The sequence below is a fragment of the Pelodiscus sinensis genome, chromosome 1 (assembly GCF_052426305.1).
Source record: "Pelodiscus sinensis isolate ZL-2025 chromosome 1, ASM5242630v1, whole genome shotgun sequence".
NCBI lineage: Eukaryota > Metazoa > Chordata > Testudines > Trionychidae > Pelodiscus > Pelodiscus sinensis.
The window spans coordinates 212,133,653-212,152,698 of record NC_143052.1 but is presented as its reverse complement, the minus strand read 5'-3'; the positions used below and the strand labels follow the sequence as shown (position 1 = coordinate 212,152,698).

Genomic DNA, 19,046 nt, shown 5'->3' with positions numbered 1-19,046 from the left:
GTTATTTGAATTTCTAATTACCCTTAATTTGGAAAAGATGTTTTATGTAATTATTATTTTTGCCCATTATGTTTGACTTTTTTTTCCCCCAACAGTGCATTCAAAGCCTGCCATCCTAAAATCAAAAGTTTTTACTTTGCTGCTGAACATCTAGATGACATGAACAGGTAATCAAACCTAATAAACTATAAAACTGCATAGGAAACCATCTTGGAATATGATGTTTTCCTTTGAAGCCAATGATATGTCATATATATGTCTTCATTAAAGGTTATACTTTAAACTTATGATATATGAGTGCAAAAGAATTTCTTAATTTTATTAAGAAAAACATGTTTTTAATCCCTATCCTAATCTATGAAAAACATGTTTTTAATCCCTATCCTAATCTATGGTCATGAATTTTGGGTAATGACCGAAAGGACGAGATCACGGGTACAAGTGATGGAAATGAGATTTCTCTGCAGGGTAGCTGAACTAACTCTCTGAAACAGGGTATGGAGCTTGGCTACTCGGGATGGCCTTGGAGTAAATCCACTACTTGTCTGGATTGAAAAGAGCCAGTTGAGATAATTCAGGCACTTAATAGTCATGCCCACAGGAGGCTTCTATTGCAACTCTACCACATGTCCCAGTGAGTAGAAGCCTCAAGGCTGACTCAGGACACATTGGAAAAATTACAATTCCCAGCTGACCTGAGAATACTGGTGAATCCCCCAAGAAGTGCTGGAATCTATTGTGGAGGAAAAGGGGCTCTGGTCCTCCCTACTCTCCATGCTGCCACCATGACCCTCACTGGGAAAAATGGCATAAAGGAAAAAGAACATACTTTTAATATTTATTTTATGAAAAAATTGACTCAGAATTTGTTGAAATGCTCCCTTCCCTCCCTCTGTCCTCACACACGCCCATGCATATCACACGCACATATAAACTTATATAGGTTATCTGGCTTCCAAATGATTGCTGCTAGACTAATCCATTTTAAAGTCTCACTAGACCCAAATCTGATCTCAGTTATACAAATGCAAATCTTAAGTGATGACATTACTCCACCAAATATAACTGAAATAAGAATTTGGCCCTGTGATGTTAAAATTGCTCTTTGTTTAAAATATCAAAAATAATTATTCCTAGTCCAAAGACCTGGCTCATTTTGATTAACACTGAATTCAAACAATTAACATTTTTAAAAGGTGATTATTTTCAAGTTCAGAGATAGCATGAAAAAGGTATTGAAGTGCATTTGATACATCCTCCGCTAGCCTTATAAGTATTCACTTAAACTTTAAGAAATAGTATTAAAATATTCTGAAGCGTTTTGATGGCATAAAATGGTTCCATCATTTTCTGTTCGTATTTTATTGTCAGGCTTCTGACAGCCACTTCCATTATTCAATCTTTCAGCACTGTTTGTACCATGTTAATTCAGGTAGAAGAGAAGTTCAGGAAACTACTAAAACATAACATTACTGAAAGGAAAATATGTTTTCAAGTTGTTAAATGCCTTCAATAATTATTTACAAAAAGAATTATTTGTTATGTCATTTTCATATGTATTCAGGATATATGAACTATTTATATATGTGCACACACGCATATATGATATGTATGCACTTAAGACTAGATGGTCTTGTTACTGTTCTGATTATGTTGATTGCTGTGTAGACATACCCATACAAAGTTACTTCAAAATAACTTTCCTAGCGTCTACACAGCCAAACCACTATTTCGAAATAAATTCGAAATAGCGGAGCACTTATTTTGAATTTGGTAAACCTCATTCTGCAAGGAATAATGCCAAATTTGAAATAGTCATTTCGAAATAAGTGCTGTGTAGACACTTATTTCGAAATAGGGGGCCTCCAGCCTTTCCAGGGTGCCCTGGTGGCCACTCTGGCCTCAACCAAGAGCACTTCTCTCCCACCCCTCTCCACGGAGCCCTTAAAGTAGTAGACTCTGGCCACAGTGCCTGTGCCTGCCAGCCCAGAGCCAGCAGTCACTGCCCCGATCCAGGGGCCCAAAACATAAGCCAGCAAGCCACTGGCAGTCAGCGCTCCACCACTCCCCAGGAGCAGTCTGCCAGCACCCAGGAGCCTGCCAGAGCCCAGAGAAGACGGGTGCCTTCCTGGTCTAGGGTGGAGATCACGGACCTTATTCAGGTTTGAGGGGGATGCCCCCAACATCCATGATCTCCGCACTAGACAGAGGAAGGCAGCCATCTATGGCAGGATAGCTGCCAGCTTGACCACCACAGGCCACATGCGAACCTAGGAGCAGGTTTGCATGACAATCAAGTTGGTCCGGTGAGACCCCCAACCCTGAGGCCTGAGCTTCCCCTCCCCCTTCTTCCACTTGCTTCCCCCTTCCAGCTCCCTCCTCCCAGGTTTTCCCCTCCCCTCTCCCACCCTCTCTTCTCCCCTCTCCCGCCTCCTTTCCCCAGTTTCACCAGAGTTTCATTCTCTCCCTCCCCCCCAGTTTTGTTAAGTAAAGAGAGTTTGTGTGCATGAAAATATGTGTATTTTATTTGACATCAGGAAGGGGTGTTAGGGAGGGGTAAGTGGAAGGACGTGAGGGAGGAATGAAGCACAAGCCCCCAGTGGGGCAGACCAGAGAGGCTCTTAGTGCTCCTCAGGGTGGAAGCTCTCCCACAGGGCCTCCTGGATACTGACAGCCCTCTGATGGACCTCCCCGATAGCAGCCTGCAGAAGGTGCAGCCAGGCTCGCAGCAACACATCCAAGAGAAGCACTAGACTACTCAGGGCTAGCTCTGGCTCCATGTTGCTGGGTGCTGTGGTGTCTCGGGTGAGGGCAACCAGAGCATGCAGAGACAAAATGCTTTGCTGTCCCTCATCAAAGTAGAAAAAGAAGCAGGGAAACCTGAGAACTGGCTGTCTGGGAGGGGCGGGGTCCTTTTAAGCACAGCCCTCAGATAGTCTGAGGAAGCAGCCCCACACAGTAAGTCCTGACCTGGTGCCCTGCTGGAACTGGTTCCAGCCAGCCTTAAATGCGATTCAATGTCCACTCAGTGTGGAGGCGCTATTTTGAAATAGCAAAATTCTATTTTGAAATGCATTTTGTGTGTAGATGCTTTATTTCAAAATAAGCTATTTCGAAATAACTATTTCAAAATAAGATTTTTTGAAATAACACTGTAGTGTAGACATACCCTATGAGACCTAGATTTCCACAATAACTTCTCTGTTTTATGATCATTACTCTGCTGTTTGGTGTAATTAATATGTATTTCCTAACTTCATCCCTTACTTGAAGGGACACTGTCCTTCCAAGGTTGGCAAGCTCAGAATTTACCCTTTCCTTTCCAAAACACATCTGCTTTTCAAAATAATCAGTGCCATCAATCTTAAAATCCCACGTTCTGGGCTGGGAGATGGAAAGACAATAAACTTGGAGAGGGGTAGTTTTCAGAGAATCCATTTGCTCATCCTTCTGCATCTCCATTCAGCCACCTCCGTGTTTGTGATCAAAGCATGTCCTTTCTAAAGGCACTTTTCTGTGAAATAAAACAAAGGTGACCATACCTTTCCAATCAGCCCAATACCATGAACATAAATACTTCCATTCTTTAAGCCTCCAATAAATTTCCAGAAATATTTATAGTTTCTTTAGATTCTGGCTAGAGAGCAACTGGTTATCAATGTCACTTAGACTGTTGGGGCTAAGTTCCAGTGCAACAAGTCTACCTTGTAGCTGTGAGCCAAGCAATGGGGAGAAAGTGATGCTTGCTTTTTACCAGAAATATATTGCCTCTTGTACAAGGCAAGGCAGAATTTTTTCATTTTTATGTCTCCCACCAGTTATATACTTTATACTCCCAGATATCTGAATAGTATGGGGGATATGGATTTTATTAGGATAATTAGAAGCTCAGATAATAGAGCAAATAGGAGCAAGTTGTCAGTGTTCCCTGTAAGCAGCACAGCTCCACAGCTTCTTAACCCTGCCCAATCAGGCAATTCCATGTGCAGAGCCCTGAGCCCATGACTGGACAGGGCTGATTAAGCAGCTGCAGGGTTGTGCTGCTGTGTAGCTTAGAGGGAACACTGCCATTCGGCCTTTTAGTCGTCCTCCTCCTAGCCATTATGGCCGGAGGGGTTTGTACTCTACCTTGATCAAAATACAGCCTCCTCATCCAGTCCCCACAACTTATGCCTGCAGGGATCAGATGTCACTGTCCTTGCAGCTGCATCCTCTGTAGCTCCTTTGTCATGGCCTACTCACTCCTATGTTAGCAGGGCTGCTGAGGACCTCTTGTGCTGCTTTGGAAGCCAATCAGAAGCCAGATAGCCAGAGCCTTGTCCTCCTTTTCCTCGTCGTTGTCCAGGCTTGGCGGGGGTGTCTCTGCTCTGTTATTTAAACCTCCACATTATTCAAATCCTTTCATTGTCCCACGAATCAGACACACAGCCTCCATGCTGGGGGACAAGGAAGGAATCCAGCTAATGTGGTTGTGTAGGCAGTAGGATTTCAGATAAACAAGATAAATAAGGTTTTGAGAAATGTTGCAAAATTTCCTTCTTCACATATTGGCAAGGGTTGTATATGTTGCTTACCTTCACTTTGTCTTGAAGAGCAAAATGGCTGCAAATATTAGTGTTGCTTCGATTATTCTTTACAGCAAACAAATTCTTTTTTGTAATTCTCACCAAAATTGTTAAAGCTACACCTCTAAATGCTTTCTGAGTGCTGAATAGCATCCTTCCCTCCTGCACTTCAGAAGAAACAATGGTTACCAAAACACAGGATATCAACCAAAGAGGGAAGCTTTGAGTCTTTCAGTGCACTCACAAAATTTTCAGATTGTTTTTAAGCATATTTGTACTATGTCTTTTCATACTAATAACAGGAAACTTTTGCACCATAACAGAATACATAGACTCAGACTCCTATACCATTGGATGCTAATCTTCATATTGGTTTAACAATCTCCAAAATTTCATCTTAATGCTGTAATATGTTGTCCCCCTTCTGCTCTTCAGAGGATTTTTAACTACCCTACATTCCATAGCATCCTCATATGTTTCCAAAATTGGTCACTCTACCTGTTGCCTATGCACACATTAAGAAATGCTCTGAACTTCATTATGAAACCCTCCAAATGGTTGAAGGGTTGATGGTATGAAACTAAAGGAGCTATGCTAGGGGATTCTATGTTATGTGTAATGAATGTCGTTTATTACATTATTAAATATGCCTCAGAAGCTGATGCAGCCATTCTTTTAGCATCTGAATTTACAAAGCAACATATGAGAAAATGATCCTCGAACATTGTGCCAGATTGGGCCATACTGCAAAAACTAGTTTATTTCATAGTGTATGCATGTCTTATTTAGACAGCATTCCAGGTTATAGATCATCAGATACTGTAAATTATTAACTGTGGTAATACTCTGTAACTCATTCAGTGCACATTTCCTGAGATTATTATCAAGTGGCACTTTTCAGGAGATAGCAAGATTATCTTTAAAATACAGCTCATGCCATTTGATTTTTATAAAAACAGTAATTTACAAAAGGTAACCATGTCATTAGTGCAAATTAACATAACTAAACATTCATTCGAGTGCCACAAGGATTTTATTGACTCTTGAATTTGGATAAAATGAGATATTACTAAAAGAATAACCTTTATTAACGCTATTAATTAGTATGCAGAGGTCAGAAGTTCTTTCCAGAAAAGTTTCAGTGGGTGGTGGGTGTGTTGTTGGGGGAGTTTTTTAGTTGGATGGGTTTGGTTTGGTTTTGCAGGACATATTGGTTGTGTTTAGTAGTAATAAACTGTGAACTGAAGTAAAAACCATAGATCATGCCTCACTGCTGAGCTTTTAACATATTGTAGGTTGGTCTTTTGAAGAACTTAAATTAAAGCTTAGATAGTTCTTTGCATAGGTTCCTTCTTGTGATTTAAGACATGAACAGTTCTGAGAGGCATGGTGGGTTGCTTTGTTCTGTTTGTTTGTTTTTGCTTTAAGACTCCAATTATTTTAAATGTATGGCAGCTATTAATTATTATAACAGAAAGTTTGTAATCTTTTATTTGGATTCACTTGCCTTTTCTCCTCCCCATGGTAACATTAATTAGATGTTAGTGTGAGGTGTTCCGTAGTCACAGCAACAGTAAAATTTCAGCCAACTACTGTTGTTCCTGATGTGATTATGGCTCCTATTCATGCTTTCAGCTGTCAAAGGTCTTTGACAGTGCTATGATCTTTTGGTCCTTTTAAAGGAGAGCTTTTGGACATGATCTGAATTACAGTTAAATCCACAGATAGGCCTTAGATACTTTATTTGGAAACAGTTATAAAAGATGCTGTCCTTCACTTGTCAAGAAAATGTTATCTTTCTTTCTATACAGTGTGCAAAAGAAGCATATCAGGCCCAGTTCTCTGAAATGGGAATATTAGCAGAATACACAGTTCAAGTTAGAACAAAGTTAACGTTGGTGGTCCGTCTCATTTTGTTGTATATTTAAGCATTAAAATTGCTGCTCATTAGCTTGGCAATCAAGAATTCTGTAACCCTGGGAAAGGAAATTTTTGAGAAATAATTCCAGATTTACCTGTGGGAGGTTGTTGTGTTAGTTTAAAGCCTCAGTGATGGTGCAGTTGATGTAGTGTGCGCAGTTGGATAATGAACATACTCAGGCCCCCATGGGGGTGATGAGGGGAGGTTTAAGAAGTACATTGCTTTAGGCAGTTGAATGTATGTTTGACAATAAGAACATTGCTAGAAAAAAAGAACGGAGGTGCATTTTTTTCATTCATGCACTTTATGGATGTATTTTTTCAGGTCTAAGTAGAGGTTAGAGTTTTAAATATGATTTGTGTTTTGATGGAACTACCTCTCCTTTCTTCTGCTTCCCCAACACACACAAACCAGGCTCTGATGTGCTTCCATCTCTTTATATTATATACTGTAGGTAAGCTTTTCAACACATAATGGCATCATTTACCCCCCTTGTCTATTGAGAAGTGTACCTGTTCTTTTGACTACAGGGTTTGATCTTTTTCCCCTGCTAGGACCTTAGTGTTGCTTAAATCTCTGTAAAACAGTGTTTGTTCTCAAGAAATTAGAGCAGCGGGAATGTCGGTAGGGCGACATGTCTGTGAGCAGCAGATTTAACAGGGCTTTTTTATTGCAAAATTATTTATTTTATAGATGTTTGACATCTTCACTCCAGGTGTTTTTTTTAAACTCCAGGTGGGTTTGGAAACAATTGTTCAATAGCAAAATTATAGCACTTTGAAGACACTATATTTCTTTGAATAGAAATAGCAAAGAAATCAGCTGTCTTACATATAAAATGTTATTGTCCTGTGTTTCTTTGAGATGATTTATAACCTTTTTAAAGTAGCAAAGCTCAAAAAAATTAATATGTTGATTTAGTATCACTGCTTGTTTTAAAATATTATTTCAGATGGCTAAATAGAATTAACATGCTTGCTGCTGGCTGCGCAGAAAGAGAAAGGATCAAACAAGAACAAGGTACAGTGGTATTATTTTGTTTACCTCATTTAGTTCACCTTCTCTGCTGCACCTTTTTTTATATTATTCTGTGTCCGAGCACCTCTTCCCATCATCTCAGAGTTTACAAACCTTGTTAACAGCTCTTGGAGAGTGAGCTTGTTTGTTTTCCTTCCCTCACAAGCAAAATCCTTTCAATAAGTTGTTCACAGGAAAGAATCATTGTTCTAAAGCCTGTTGACTTAGGGTATGTGTACACTACCAGAATTAGGGTGGCACTATTATGGCATTACACTTATGCCAATGTAGAGCCATAGGATGCTCCCTATTTTGACAGAAAGGTTTTTTCCATGGATGTACTTTATCCCCTATCAAAGAGGTGGTAGTTGTTGCTGGTCCCTGGACTAGCCAAGGAAATAACCCAGACAAAGGGTGAGCTGAAGCAGCACTAAAGCTTGTTTATTAATATAGATTCTTAAGGGTAAGATGATACACACATACATAACATTCACACTGGCAGTTGAAGGTAAGCTGCAGACGTGGTGTAGATAACTTCAGATTTCACAGGTAGCTTGAGTTGGGCAGGCATCAGCTTCCCGGACACCGACCATGAGGCTCAAGGCTATCCCTGGAGTCCCTTGGATCTGCAGGAGGGCTACCGCCTCTGATTCAGTCCCAGGTTTCACATGCTGTTACATCCCTTCCAAAAGGAGTTGATCTTCCTGGCCGCTTGTCAGCTAATTTATCTACATGCAGGGTCTTTGTCTGCCTTAAAAGGACACAGATCCTAAAACTGCCTTCTTGGTTGGCTATTTCTTATTCACACCACACACACATTCCACAGGTTGCATACAATTCATAAGCAATATGGTTTCTAAGCAAAATGGCCTTGGGTACAAGAATCTACAATATCTTGCATTGTACTACAGATAATATACCAAAGGGATGCTAAAAAGCTTAACAAATTATAACTAAGAAAGCCAAGGCAAGGGAAGAAGGGAAAAGCAGAGGAATATGTTTGGTCAGCTAGACACGGTAAAGAGGAGAGACGGGGGTCGGTCTGACCAGTTACAGTAGTTAAGTAGACAAAAGAATCCTTCCGTCAATCTAGCCATGGTATCTACACTGATAGTTAAGCCAACCAGACTGTGATGCTGGGTGTAAAATTTTTCACAGTCCCGAGCAATCTGACTAGGTTGATCTGTTTTTGTTTTGTTTTGTTTTTTAAAGTGTAGACAAGGCCTTAATTTTCTTACCCTTAAAGACTTTAAATTTAGGGCTAATTTAACGTTTTATGAATTCTGCTTGAGGGCTCCATTTGGGGAGAGCAGGGGGAGAGGGAGAAGGGACAGCCGCCATGTGTTCTGATACACTATTTGCTTTTCTTCCTGTTCCCCTGACTATCAAGGAGCAAGGGGAAACTACACACATTTCATGAATTACTTCTCTGCTCCTCCCCTCACCAGCCATGAGTGTGAAGCATGCGTGCAGGCCATGTACTTTCCCCATGCTCCCTGATGGTCAGGGAAACGGGAAGAAAAGCAAGCAGCATCACATTACGCACAGCTGCTTCCCCTCATTGCTCTCCCAAAATGGCGCCCTTGATTCTGCAATTTCTACTCGATAGAGTTGGGTGTAGAAATTTACCAGCCTATCTAAAACAACACATTAAAGGCAAATTTACAGTACCGGCATTTTCCTCACATGTGGTGGCAGACAATGTGCTGGCTTATTAGCTGTGAGACACTATGCTGGCTTATTAGCTGTGATGATCAGCCTCTGTTGAGCTGCCAGTGTGATCTCTGGCACAAGAGTGGGCATCTCAAGCATGTGAGAAGTGGCATGTTCTAGCAGACTAAACACAGTTCTGAGGAACAAGAACTTCCATATTCTAATCCTGTCTGATGCAGATTGCCTTGTGGCATCGGACAAGTCATTTAACCTTTCCACCCTTGTTTCCTTGTATGCTAAAAGGGGCATTGAAATATTTACTTTCTTCACAAGAGCACTGTGATGATTAATTAGTTACTTTTTAAAATGTTCTTTAAGTGCTAACATTAACCTATAAGGAAGGGACTCCACAGAAAGAAAAGATGAGGACCTCCTTATCATAGGGTCATAGACCTCAGTTAAGCAAACTGAGGCCTCAGACTATTTACATTTAAAATGGCTTCCAAGGTAGTTAAGATCAGCAGTGAGACTGCCTCCTGCCACTTATTCCAGTAGGACACCTCCAGCAATTCTCATGAATATTCATTATCATCTCTCTAAAACCATTGATCATTTGGGGTAGACAGTACCCTCTCTGTGTATTTGTGTTTAAGCAGTGCACGAGGTATACAGCTAGAGGGAGCCTAATGTCATATCCATCATACACCAGAGTATAAGGGGCTTTGTTCTGTTTAGTGCCTTCATGGAGCCTCCCTTGACTAGCAGCACAAAGGCTGGTTTGTTTCTGAATAGTGTCCTTAATTACTAAAGGCATCAGGTTAACAACATTTTAAAAACCTATGATTTGCAGCATTTTTACATGATATGAAACTCTAAAGCTAACATTTCTGTGATTCAGCAGCTCTGCCATTATTCAGCTATATGCTTGATTTTTCAAAAAGTCTTTTATCCCCATTCAGTTCAGTCTTCTGCAACAAGGGCTTTAATACCATTGAAACAATTCAATAGCAATTGTCAAACCTTTGAATTAAGCATTGAATGGCTCTGAACCTACTGTGCATAAATATATCTCACGTTCTTCAGATATGCACAAATCACTGAATTGAGGGGGAAATTCTGGTGGAAAATAGATATCAATAATATCAAAATTGTTCCATATTAAATGTAGTGAAAGTTAATGACACAATAAGGGACATCTGTGGATGCACACGTTACTTATTTTCCAATACTATAAAATAGAGGAGAGGCATATTTATTTTTCATAACAATAGAAAACTGTATTGCTTATTAACAATACAGTGATAGCTTATATTTAATTGATGCACTTTTTCAGAAGCATGCCAAAATGATTGGGTGCGAGAGGAAAGTGGGTTTCCGAAGCATGCTCTTTCCATTGATTTTGCCACCATTGAAATTCTGTCACCTGTGGGGTAAAACATTACAAGGATTAATAGTACCATCCAGATTTTAAGTACAGGTAGTCAGAATATAATCAGTTAGCTCAGTTAGGAACTAGGGTAGCACATTAATGCTAACAGTCATTCTCTTGCTAAAAATGTCATTCTACCTTTAAAGATGACAAGAGATCATTTTGATTTGTTTCATCTAAAAGACACCACCTACAGCAGCAGATTTCTTTCTAGACAGCAAAATTGCAGATTATCACAGCCAAATTTGATTTTGACTAATACTAGTGAAGTGTATAAAAGTATTGATCAGATTTTTTTTCCTTATGCAAGTCAAACAGCAACTAAGAGGGTTTTTTAAAGAACATTTTCTCCTGCTTTGCTAAGTTTTAGACTCAGACTAACTCTTTGAGTTATAAACCTGCAAAAGTCATGTGTTGTAATGGAATTGCTCACAGGTGTTTCACCTTACGCTAATAAGCCTCAGGCCTTGCTATAATACACATGCACATATTTGTATGCAGGCATTTAGTCATTTCAGAGAAACCAAGGCTTGAAGAACTAGCAACTTTTTATTTTAGTTTACGTTTTGCTCTTTCTTGGAATTTAAGCCTCTGTTAACACAAAGGAAATTACTTGGAGATTTCTGTGTAAACATAACTACTTCAAATTTGTGTTTTATAATCCACAAAAACTGTGTTCATATTCAATTGCTTTGTAAGGACACCTCTCAGACTGTCACAAATCAAAACAGACAAAATCATTCCAGGAAAACTGATTTGTCATAAAAGCAACCAAAAAATATTAGCACTGAAAAGTGCACCAAAACTAAGGAGAAATACAGTTTACTGTAAGCTCTTATTTTCTTTTTAAAAGTGAATAGCTTCTGCTGTATGTCTTTAAATATGGTATTAGGTAATTGGACAGTACATTGATCAACCAAAAGATCCCATAAGTAAGGGCTATGCGATTTATAAAGTTCAAAACTAAATTAAAAAAAGCTGAAAATATCTACAGTAAAACTCCAGTTGTCCGGCATCCAGTTGTCCGGCACTCCTGATAGTCCAGCACCACCTGGAACCCAGAAGTGCTCCAGGCAGCCGGACAATTGGAGCTGCTCTGCCCCGGGCTTTCCCGAGTCAGCTGCTTCTCAGTTTCAGCAGCGGCTGACTTGGGAACGCCTGGGGCAGAGCAGATGGGGTGCTGCCAGGTTGGTACCACAGCACCGCGCCCTCATTCCCCCCCACCCCAGACCCCTCATAGCCCCCCCTTCCGATAGTCTGGCATATTTGATAATCCAGCACCCCCTGGGTCCTAAAGGTGCCGGATTATCGGAAGTTTACTGTAATTGCTTATGTTACTTCTAGAACCATTTTTTATCAATATATCAAATGGGATTAGAACTATGTAATGTACTTCTTTGGATTTATATATAGTAAAATGGTAGATCAAGCTATTCTGCTCTACTGTGCTACCTAAATACCAGGTGTTGATGCAGAGAAAAACTGAGTGGTGATATGTAACTAGTGGTCGTAGCTGCACATCACATGAAAGTGGAAAGTTTGTTTAACTTAAAATGATGTGGCCATCAGTGGAGGTACAAAATAATTTTCACTCTGATACATTGCAGGTAGTGGTATCCATATACCATGAGGCTGAGTTTTACTCTAGGAATTCTTGGGATGGTGCGGGTGTAAACTACAATCTGTGAAAAGTGCCTGTTTTTTGGACTTTTAGTCTGCGGCTATGTCTACACTGCATCCCTCTTGCGCAAAAGCCTATGCAAATGAAGCGTGGATGAGCATATTTCTGTGCTTCATTTGCATAATTAATTAGGGGCCGTTTTTGCACCAAAAAACCCACTTGCGCAAGAGCCATTCTTCTTGAGAAAATGAGGAAGAACGGCTCTTGCACAAGAGGGTGTTTTTACACAGAAAGGATTTGTGTAGACGGCTGCTTTTTGCACAAAAGTCTCTTGTGCAAAAACGGCCCCTAATTAATTATGTATATGAAGTGCAGAAATATGCTAATCTGAGCTTCATTTTAATAGGCTTTTTCACAAGATGGATGGAGTGTAGACATAGCCTGGGAGTATAATCTCATTCCATGAGCGAGTTAGTGATAGAAAGCTAAGAGAAATGTCATTTGATTAATAACATTCTACACAATCATAATTTAAGTGGTGTCACCCTTTGCGCTATGGTTGCAGAGGGGCGGGGCTATTGCCTCCCACCTCCAGGTTCTCCAGATGATGGAAATTCTGATAATATAATATCATCAGAAATGGATCAAACTGGGCTCCATTTGAAAGCCCTTTTTCTTCCAAACACAATGGTGCCAAATCTGACAAATCTGGAAGAGTTATGTTGATATACATTCAAGGAAATATTTAAAATGCATCTATTTTTTAATTATTCTTTAATACAGGCAGGCATGCATTTCCCACAGCTTCGCAAACATTAGCAGCATGGTGAGGATTTGGACTTTGTACCCCACTATTTGATTAGCTGAAGGATTGGTTTGGAATTTCACACACACTTGATGTAATCAGTCCATCTTCCCAGGCCTATAAAGGAGAGAATAATTCTGAATAATCCTGAAGCCATTCCATTTCTTGATAATTTGCCTTATTTCTAACAGGTATAAATATAATTCCCCCTCTTGATGGTGACAATTTTGCTCCATCTATCTGCTTCTTGGAAAAATATCCACCAACATAACTCTGTGAGGCTATGTCTAAACTGGAAAATTATTTTGAAATAAGCATTATTCCTCATGACAAGCAGGAGTTATTATTTTTGAAATAACGAGGGCTTGCTGGGTGGACCATCGCCCTTGTTATTTCAAAATAAGGAGAGTTATTTTGAAATAATGACCAGTGTAAACATGCCCCAAGTGTCCTAATGTTGGTCTTCAAATAACGAAGTTGGTATATGTACCTCAACTCATCAGTGGTTTTCTTAGCTGTTCCATGCACCTCACCTCTCAGAATGAGGAGTGGTTTTTGTTTTTGTTTTTGGCATTCAAGCCTATAAATTGACAGTGCTTTGAGTAATATTTTTGGATTGTGAAGGCTTCATACAAGTCATGATCCATTCAAATGCTGCACTCCCATGACAACAATATAATAGTAGCAAAGGAGTTAAGCCATTCCACATCTTTAACTCTCTCATCACTGAAGACTGCTTTTGTCAGAATATTTATGAGCTCCAATCCATCAGATCCCAAGTGGTTGCGAGCCTGAGTAAGTTCATTTGTAGCTTTAAAATTGCCCCTTCTAGACATCAAAAGAGTCTAAAGAAGCTAGATGGTACTTGGTTACTTCTGAGGAAGTCACCCCAGCCATGTACCTTCTTAACTTTATTTTCCATGCAATATTCTTACTCAAAGTGACTGCTTCATACAGTTACTCACTTGTCTCCTGTGTTAAAACTGTGCTTAAATAATGCCATTGGACTTCCAGCTTAGCTAAGGAAATGCAGGTATTCCTCTCAAAATGTATGCCATGGGACCCGATTTCCTTCTAAACCCTGTGGGTGCTAAGGACTGCAGCAGGGAGAAGCATCTCTTCCCTAGCCCTGCCTTAAGTTACCATAGATGAGAGAGATGCCTCACCCATCCTAGCCCAGGTGCTGTTCTGCAGAGAGTGGGCAAGGGGGAGTCTTTTCTTCCTGCTGCAGCATCAGGGCAGTCTACACTGCAAACTCCTCATCCCTAGCTCCACCCCAGAGCTCACATCTTCAGCTTGAGCCTTCTCCACTGTACATCTCAATCATCTGTCCTAGCCTGAGGCCCCTTACACACTACAAAATTAATTCCCCGGATGCATGGGAGAAGTTAGAGGGAACATGGCATGGGATATGGTGAGTTTCACCCAGAGCTGGCACTTGTCCTGGTTTATTCAATGTTTTCCTGTTGCTCATTATACTTCCTCTCCAGGCATGCCAAAATCAGTTTTCAGGTGGATTTCTTATAGTGTGTGAGGTGCCATCAAACATGGTGCTTAACCAGGTCCTTTATGTTGACATTCTGCAAGGATTCATCTACTACTTGGTACTCTTGTCTTCTCACTGAAGCCTAAAAATGATCAAAACCAAAGCAAAAACAAGGATTTTGTATTAAATTACTTTGTGATTTCATGTTTGTTAGTGTTGTTTCATAACTGAAGGACACTAGCAAATTATATTTCTTCTCCATTTTTTTCTGTTTGAAATATAGTTTCAACAGACTCCAACCAATTTTTGTCCCCTTTTATTTGGCAAATGTTGTGTAGAGCCATATGTTTTATAGAGTACTATGAATGTTTTGTAGAAATTCCATGTTTATAGTTTATATTCTTGTCAGTTTGTATTCTCAGTGCATCAGTAAATCAGCATGTAATCTGCAGAAAATGGAGTGGTAGGTTACATATACAAAATATGTTTTGAGGTCTGTCTTTAGATTATAACAACTTTAAATTATTGTGGTTGTCATTTATAAAGTCTGCAGTTGACAGTGCTCATTTCATAGTGGTGTCTGAGATTTGTCTTGGCATTGGTTTTATTGAAAGCTTGCTGGTGGGTGTGTGAGGGTGTAGGTACTGTAAGTTTTGGAACTGACATGTATAAAACTTTTTAGATTACTGGAGTGAGAGTGATAAGGAAGAAGCAGACACTCCATCAACACCAAAACAAGACAGTCCGCCACCCCCATATGATACATACCCAAGACCTCCTTCGGTAAGTCATCTACCATTACTTATTTTGAAATGTGCTTGTCATAAAGCATCAGTTTTGCCTACTTGAATTATTTCTTGGAAGATTTAAAAAAATTCTGTAAGTGTAAAACTCTTTCAGAAGAACAGATTTCATTATCTCCGTCCCCAATAAAAATGTTTGCAATCATCATGAGGGAGGTAAAAAATATCATGAAGCACATTTTTAGTCACATCCTGTTTCTGATAAAAATTAAGATCAGGTATCTTTTTAAGTGTATAACTTTTCTGAATTTCAAAACCTTCATATTATTGTCAGGAAATTGCTCTAGCTGGAAAATAGACCAGATATTGGTTTGCGCCAGTGAAATGGGATGCATAGATATTATTTGTAAGGCTGAAATTTTGCCCAGCCCAGGAAAGGAAGCTGTAATTTAATAATCATGTCTTGCATAGTGGCAGAAAAAAGAATCTGTGTTATTTACAAGAACAAAAATCAGAGCGATAAGATTGCTATGCCATAGACTTAAAATAAAGACCACACACATATAAATAAAAACTGCTGCTGGTAAATAGTCTGAGCTAATATAAAGGACAACAAGGTATGGTTGAGTGAAATATTCTATTTAAAAAATAATAGTGGGGTGATGAAGTTTTTCTCCTTTTCCCATTTATTCTCTCCCCCAAGATATTATAGTACTTTACTTTCTAGTACACTACTTTATTAAAAACATTCATTACATAACAGAGATTACTAACACTAGAACTGGCCCAGGGGAGCAAATTTTATATATGACAATAAGAAATAAGAGGACAACCAGCACTGTTATCTCCACCAATGTATACAAAACCCTGGTTTTGTAAGGACACACAACCTTACTCACCAAAGTTAGTTTAGTTATAGAACTTCTTAATCTCTCTCCTCTTATGATACCATTTCTAGAACTACTCCACTGTACAAAACAGAACCTACTCACTGAAATAGCACCCTGATTACCCTTGGTAACATTAAGAGATTCTTCCTAAACACACAGTCAAGTATGCACATTAAGCAACAACCTTTAAAGTAGCAAAATGTACTCTTCAGTTTCCAGAAAAGCTTCAATAATCATCTCGTGTGCAGTTTCTCTTTCTTACTGCAAATAGTGATTACTGTTGTTTTATTTGTGAAAACTTCTGTATATTTATATGTAACCCTTCTGCCAGGTAGTGCTGGCAGCAGCCAGGGCCGGGTTCAATCTCTAGGCGGGGGTTCCTTTTCTTCCATCTCTCACAGAAATGATTCAAGCCCCTACCCAGTAGCCTGGGAAATTCACACACCCCTGGGCACCTCCAAGAGGCAATGGTTCTCCACTCGCAAGCACAGAGTCTGAGCGTAGTAAAGAAACTTTTAATTAAAGAGGGAGAGAAGTAGTGTGGCATTAACTTGGGAAAACACCACAGACAGAGTTCATAACCAAACCATCAGTAAACATCCTGGCTCAAGTGGATTGAGCAACGTCCTTTACATATCAGGCTCACAAGTCCAGCAATGTAAGTGTCCCATTCACATACCCAAACTTTCTCTGCACCCCACTCACAGTGGCTGCTCTAGGTCAGAGCAGACCAGAGCTCAGAGGTGATTTTCAGAGTGCACCTCCCACCCTTGTATACAAGGTATCTCACCCACTCCGTTGGCCACTAGCTGCTGCTCTGCCAACCGCTCTGTTAGCCACCTGCTAGTCGCTTGCTCCTGCCAGCCGGCTGCCTGCTGCCAGCCCGCTGGCTGCTTGCTGGCTGCTTGATCCTGCCAACCGCCCTGCTGGCCGCCTGCTGCCAGTGGATTTGGATCTGGGCCAAACCTAATAATTTCAACTCTCTGTGATTCCAGCGTCTCAGTGATTTCAGCTCGAACCACAGTGCAAGCCAGCAGAAAATAAAGAGACTTCTTATGAAGTCTGTTTTATTTCTATCATTAGAACGGGGGCGGGGAGCGGGGAGGGCAGAGGGTAGAAACAGGTTGAACCAGTTTTGCAGCTCATGGCTGGAGGGCATATAGCCTGATGGTTCAGAGCTCTTTCCCCCCCAATCCAATCCACTTGAGTCTGGAAGGGAAAGGCTTGTCCATCTGAGATTCTTTACAATGACAGTGTCTCTCCTGCAAGCATTGGTGGTCATATTTTACAATTCCTACATTTAGGGATAACATGGTTTGTGACCCCACAACAGCCAAATTAGTTACAACAGGCAAAATACCATTCTAACAATTGACCATCCATCAGGCCTATAGCACTGACTGAACTGCATTTACATAAGCACACTAGGTTTTCTTTCCCATTCCAGTATGAACTGTATTTACATAACAGTTGAATACATTACAGGGCTAAATAACTGAGTGAGCATAACCACCAAGGATTCCTTTCTCCTTCCAGCTGACTGCATTGGAAGCATTGATTCAGACCATGCTTACATATAAATTGAAACAAAAAATTCAATCTTATTCAGTTTCTTCTTCTAGAAGTTAAGATAAAGCCTGATTATGAAACTCAAACTCAAACCACCTTCTGAATGTTTAACTTTTGTTGTTGTACTAAGAAACAGTTGACTAGTAGATCTTTTTTTAAAAATGAATACACAAAAGTACAAGCACAAAACAGGCACATTTTCAAATTCCTGGTTTCAAATATCTGAGAGTTATCTGAGTGCAAAATGTTGGATTGGGACATATGGGGAAAGTTTTTTTTTCTTGGCTGCATAATTTCATGTACATTTCCAAAGCATTTGCTTTTACACGGGGTCCAAGCACTGAAAACTTCATCAAAAACAAATTTGTTTAGGGGGTTACACATAACTAAATTAGGTTGCAGTGGAATTTGGATGCCATCTGAAAGGCATTACTAATGGGCTAATATAGGGCCAAATTCTGCCTATGCTTCCATTCCACAGAGTGAGGAGAATTCAAGATGAATAAGATGTGTGTGCGTGTGTGTGTATGTGTATGTGTATGTGTATGTGTATGGTATGTGGATGTGTATGAAGTGTGGCTGGACGGTTGGATAGACAGACAGACAGAGAGAAAATATGACCATCGGAGACACAGCTACTTAATCTGCTCATACATGCTCTCATTACTAGAGTGAGCACCATCATAATAATACAACCTGCATGATTATTAGTAGTAGATGTGAATGTATTTTAATCTAAAAACTATGTTAATGTTTGTTTCATAGATGAGCTGTGCAAGCCCTTTTGTGGAACCAAAACACAGCCGTCTTTCATCTACAGAAACTTCCCAGTCACAGTCTTCTCATGAAGAATTCCGCCAAGAAGCAGTAGGGAGCACCACTGAATCACCTGTACGCAAAACAGCTAGTCAACGACGTTCCTGGCAGGATTTAATAGAGACGCCCCTGACAAGCTCAGGACTGCACTACCTTCAGACTCTGCCCCTTGAGGATTCAGTGTTCTGTGACTCAATCATAATCTCTCCAGAACACAGACGGCAGTCAACTCTTCCAACTCAAAAGTGCCACCTACAGGATCACTATGGTCCATTTCCCTTGGTAGAGGGTGAGCGAAAGCAAGTATTAAATGGGAATGGGGGCAAACCCCGCAGTTTTACTCTTCCTCGGGATAGTGGGTTCAACCACTGCTGTCAGAACCTTTCAGTTAGTGCCTCTGATCACCAGGAAGATGTACAGCAGAAAAAGCTAGAGGAGGAGGAGGAAGAAGGAAAATCAGCAGCAGAAAACCAAGAAGATAAAAGTAAGTATTGAATGTTCTTTATGGGTATTCAAAATTCCTATTTCATT

General features: G+C 40.1%; 1 protein-coding gene across 4 annotated transcripts in view; it reads left to right on the top strand.

The window, feature by feature from the left end:
* CNKSR2 (connector enhancer of kinase suppressor of Ras 2) overlaps window positions 1-19,046 on the top strand; it is a 372,258-nt gene that overhangs the window by 297,045 nt on the left and 56,167 nt on the right. For all 4 annotated transcript variants that reach the window (XM_075913326.2, XM_075913323.2, XM_075913322.2 and 1 more), the window contains 4 exons: window positions 96-167; window positions 7,439-7,506; window positions 15,180-15,280; window positions 18,465-18,999. In XM_075913326.2, coding sequence (XP_075769441.1) covers window positions 96-167; window positions 7,439-7,506; window positions 15,180-15,280; window positions 18,465-18,999 — 776 coding nt within the window. The remainder of the gene's footprint in view (window positions 1-95; window positions 168-7,438; window positions 7,507-15,179; window positions 15,281-18,464; window positions 19,000-19,046) is intronic.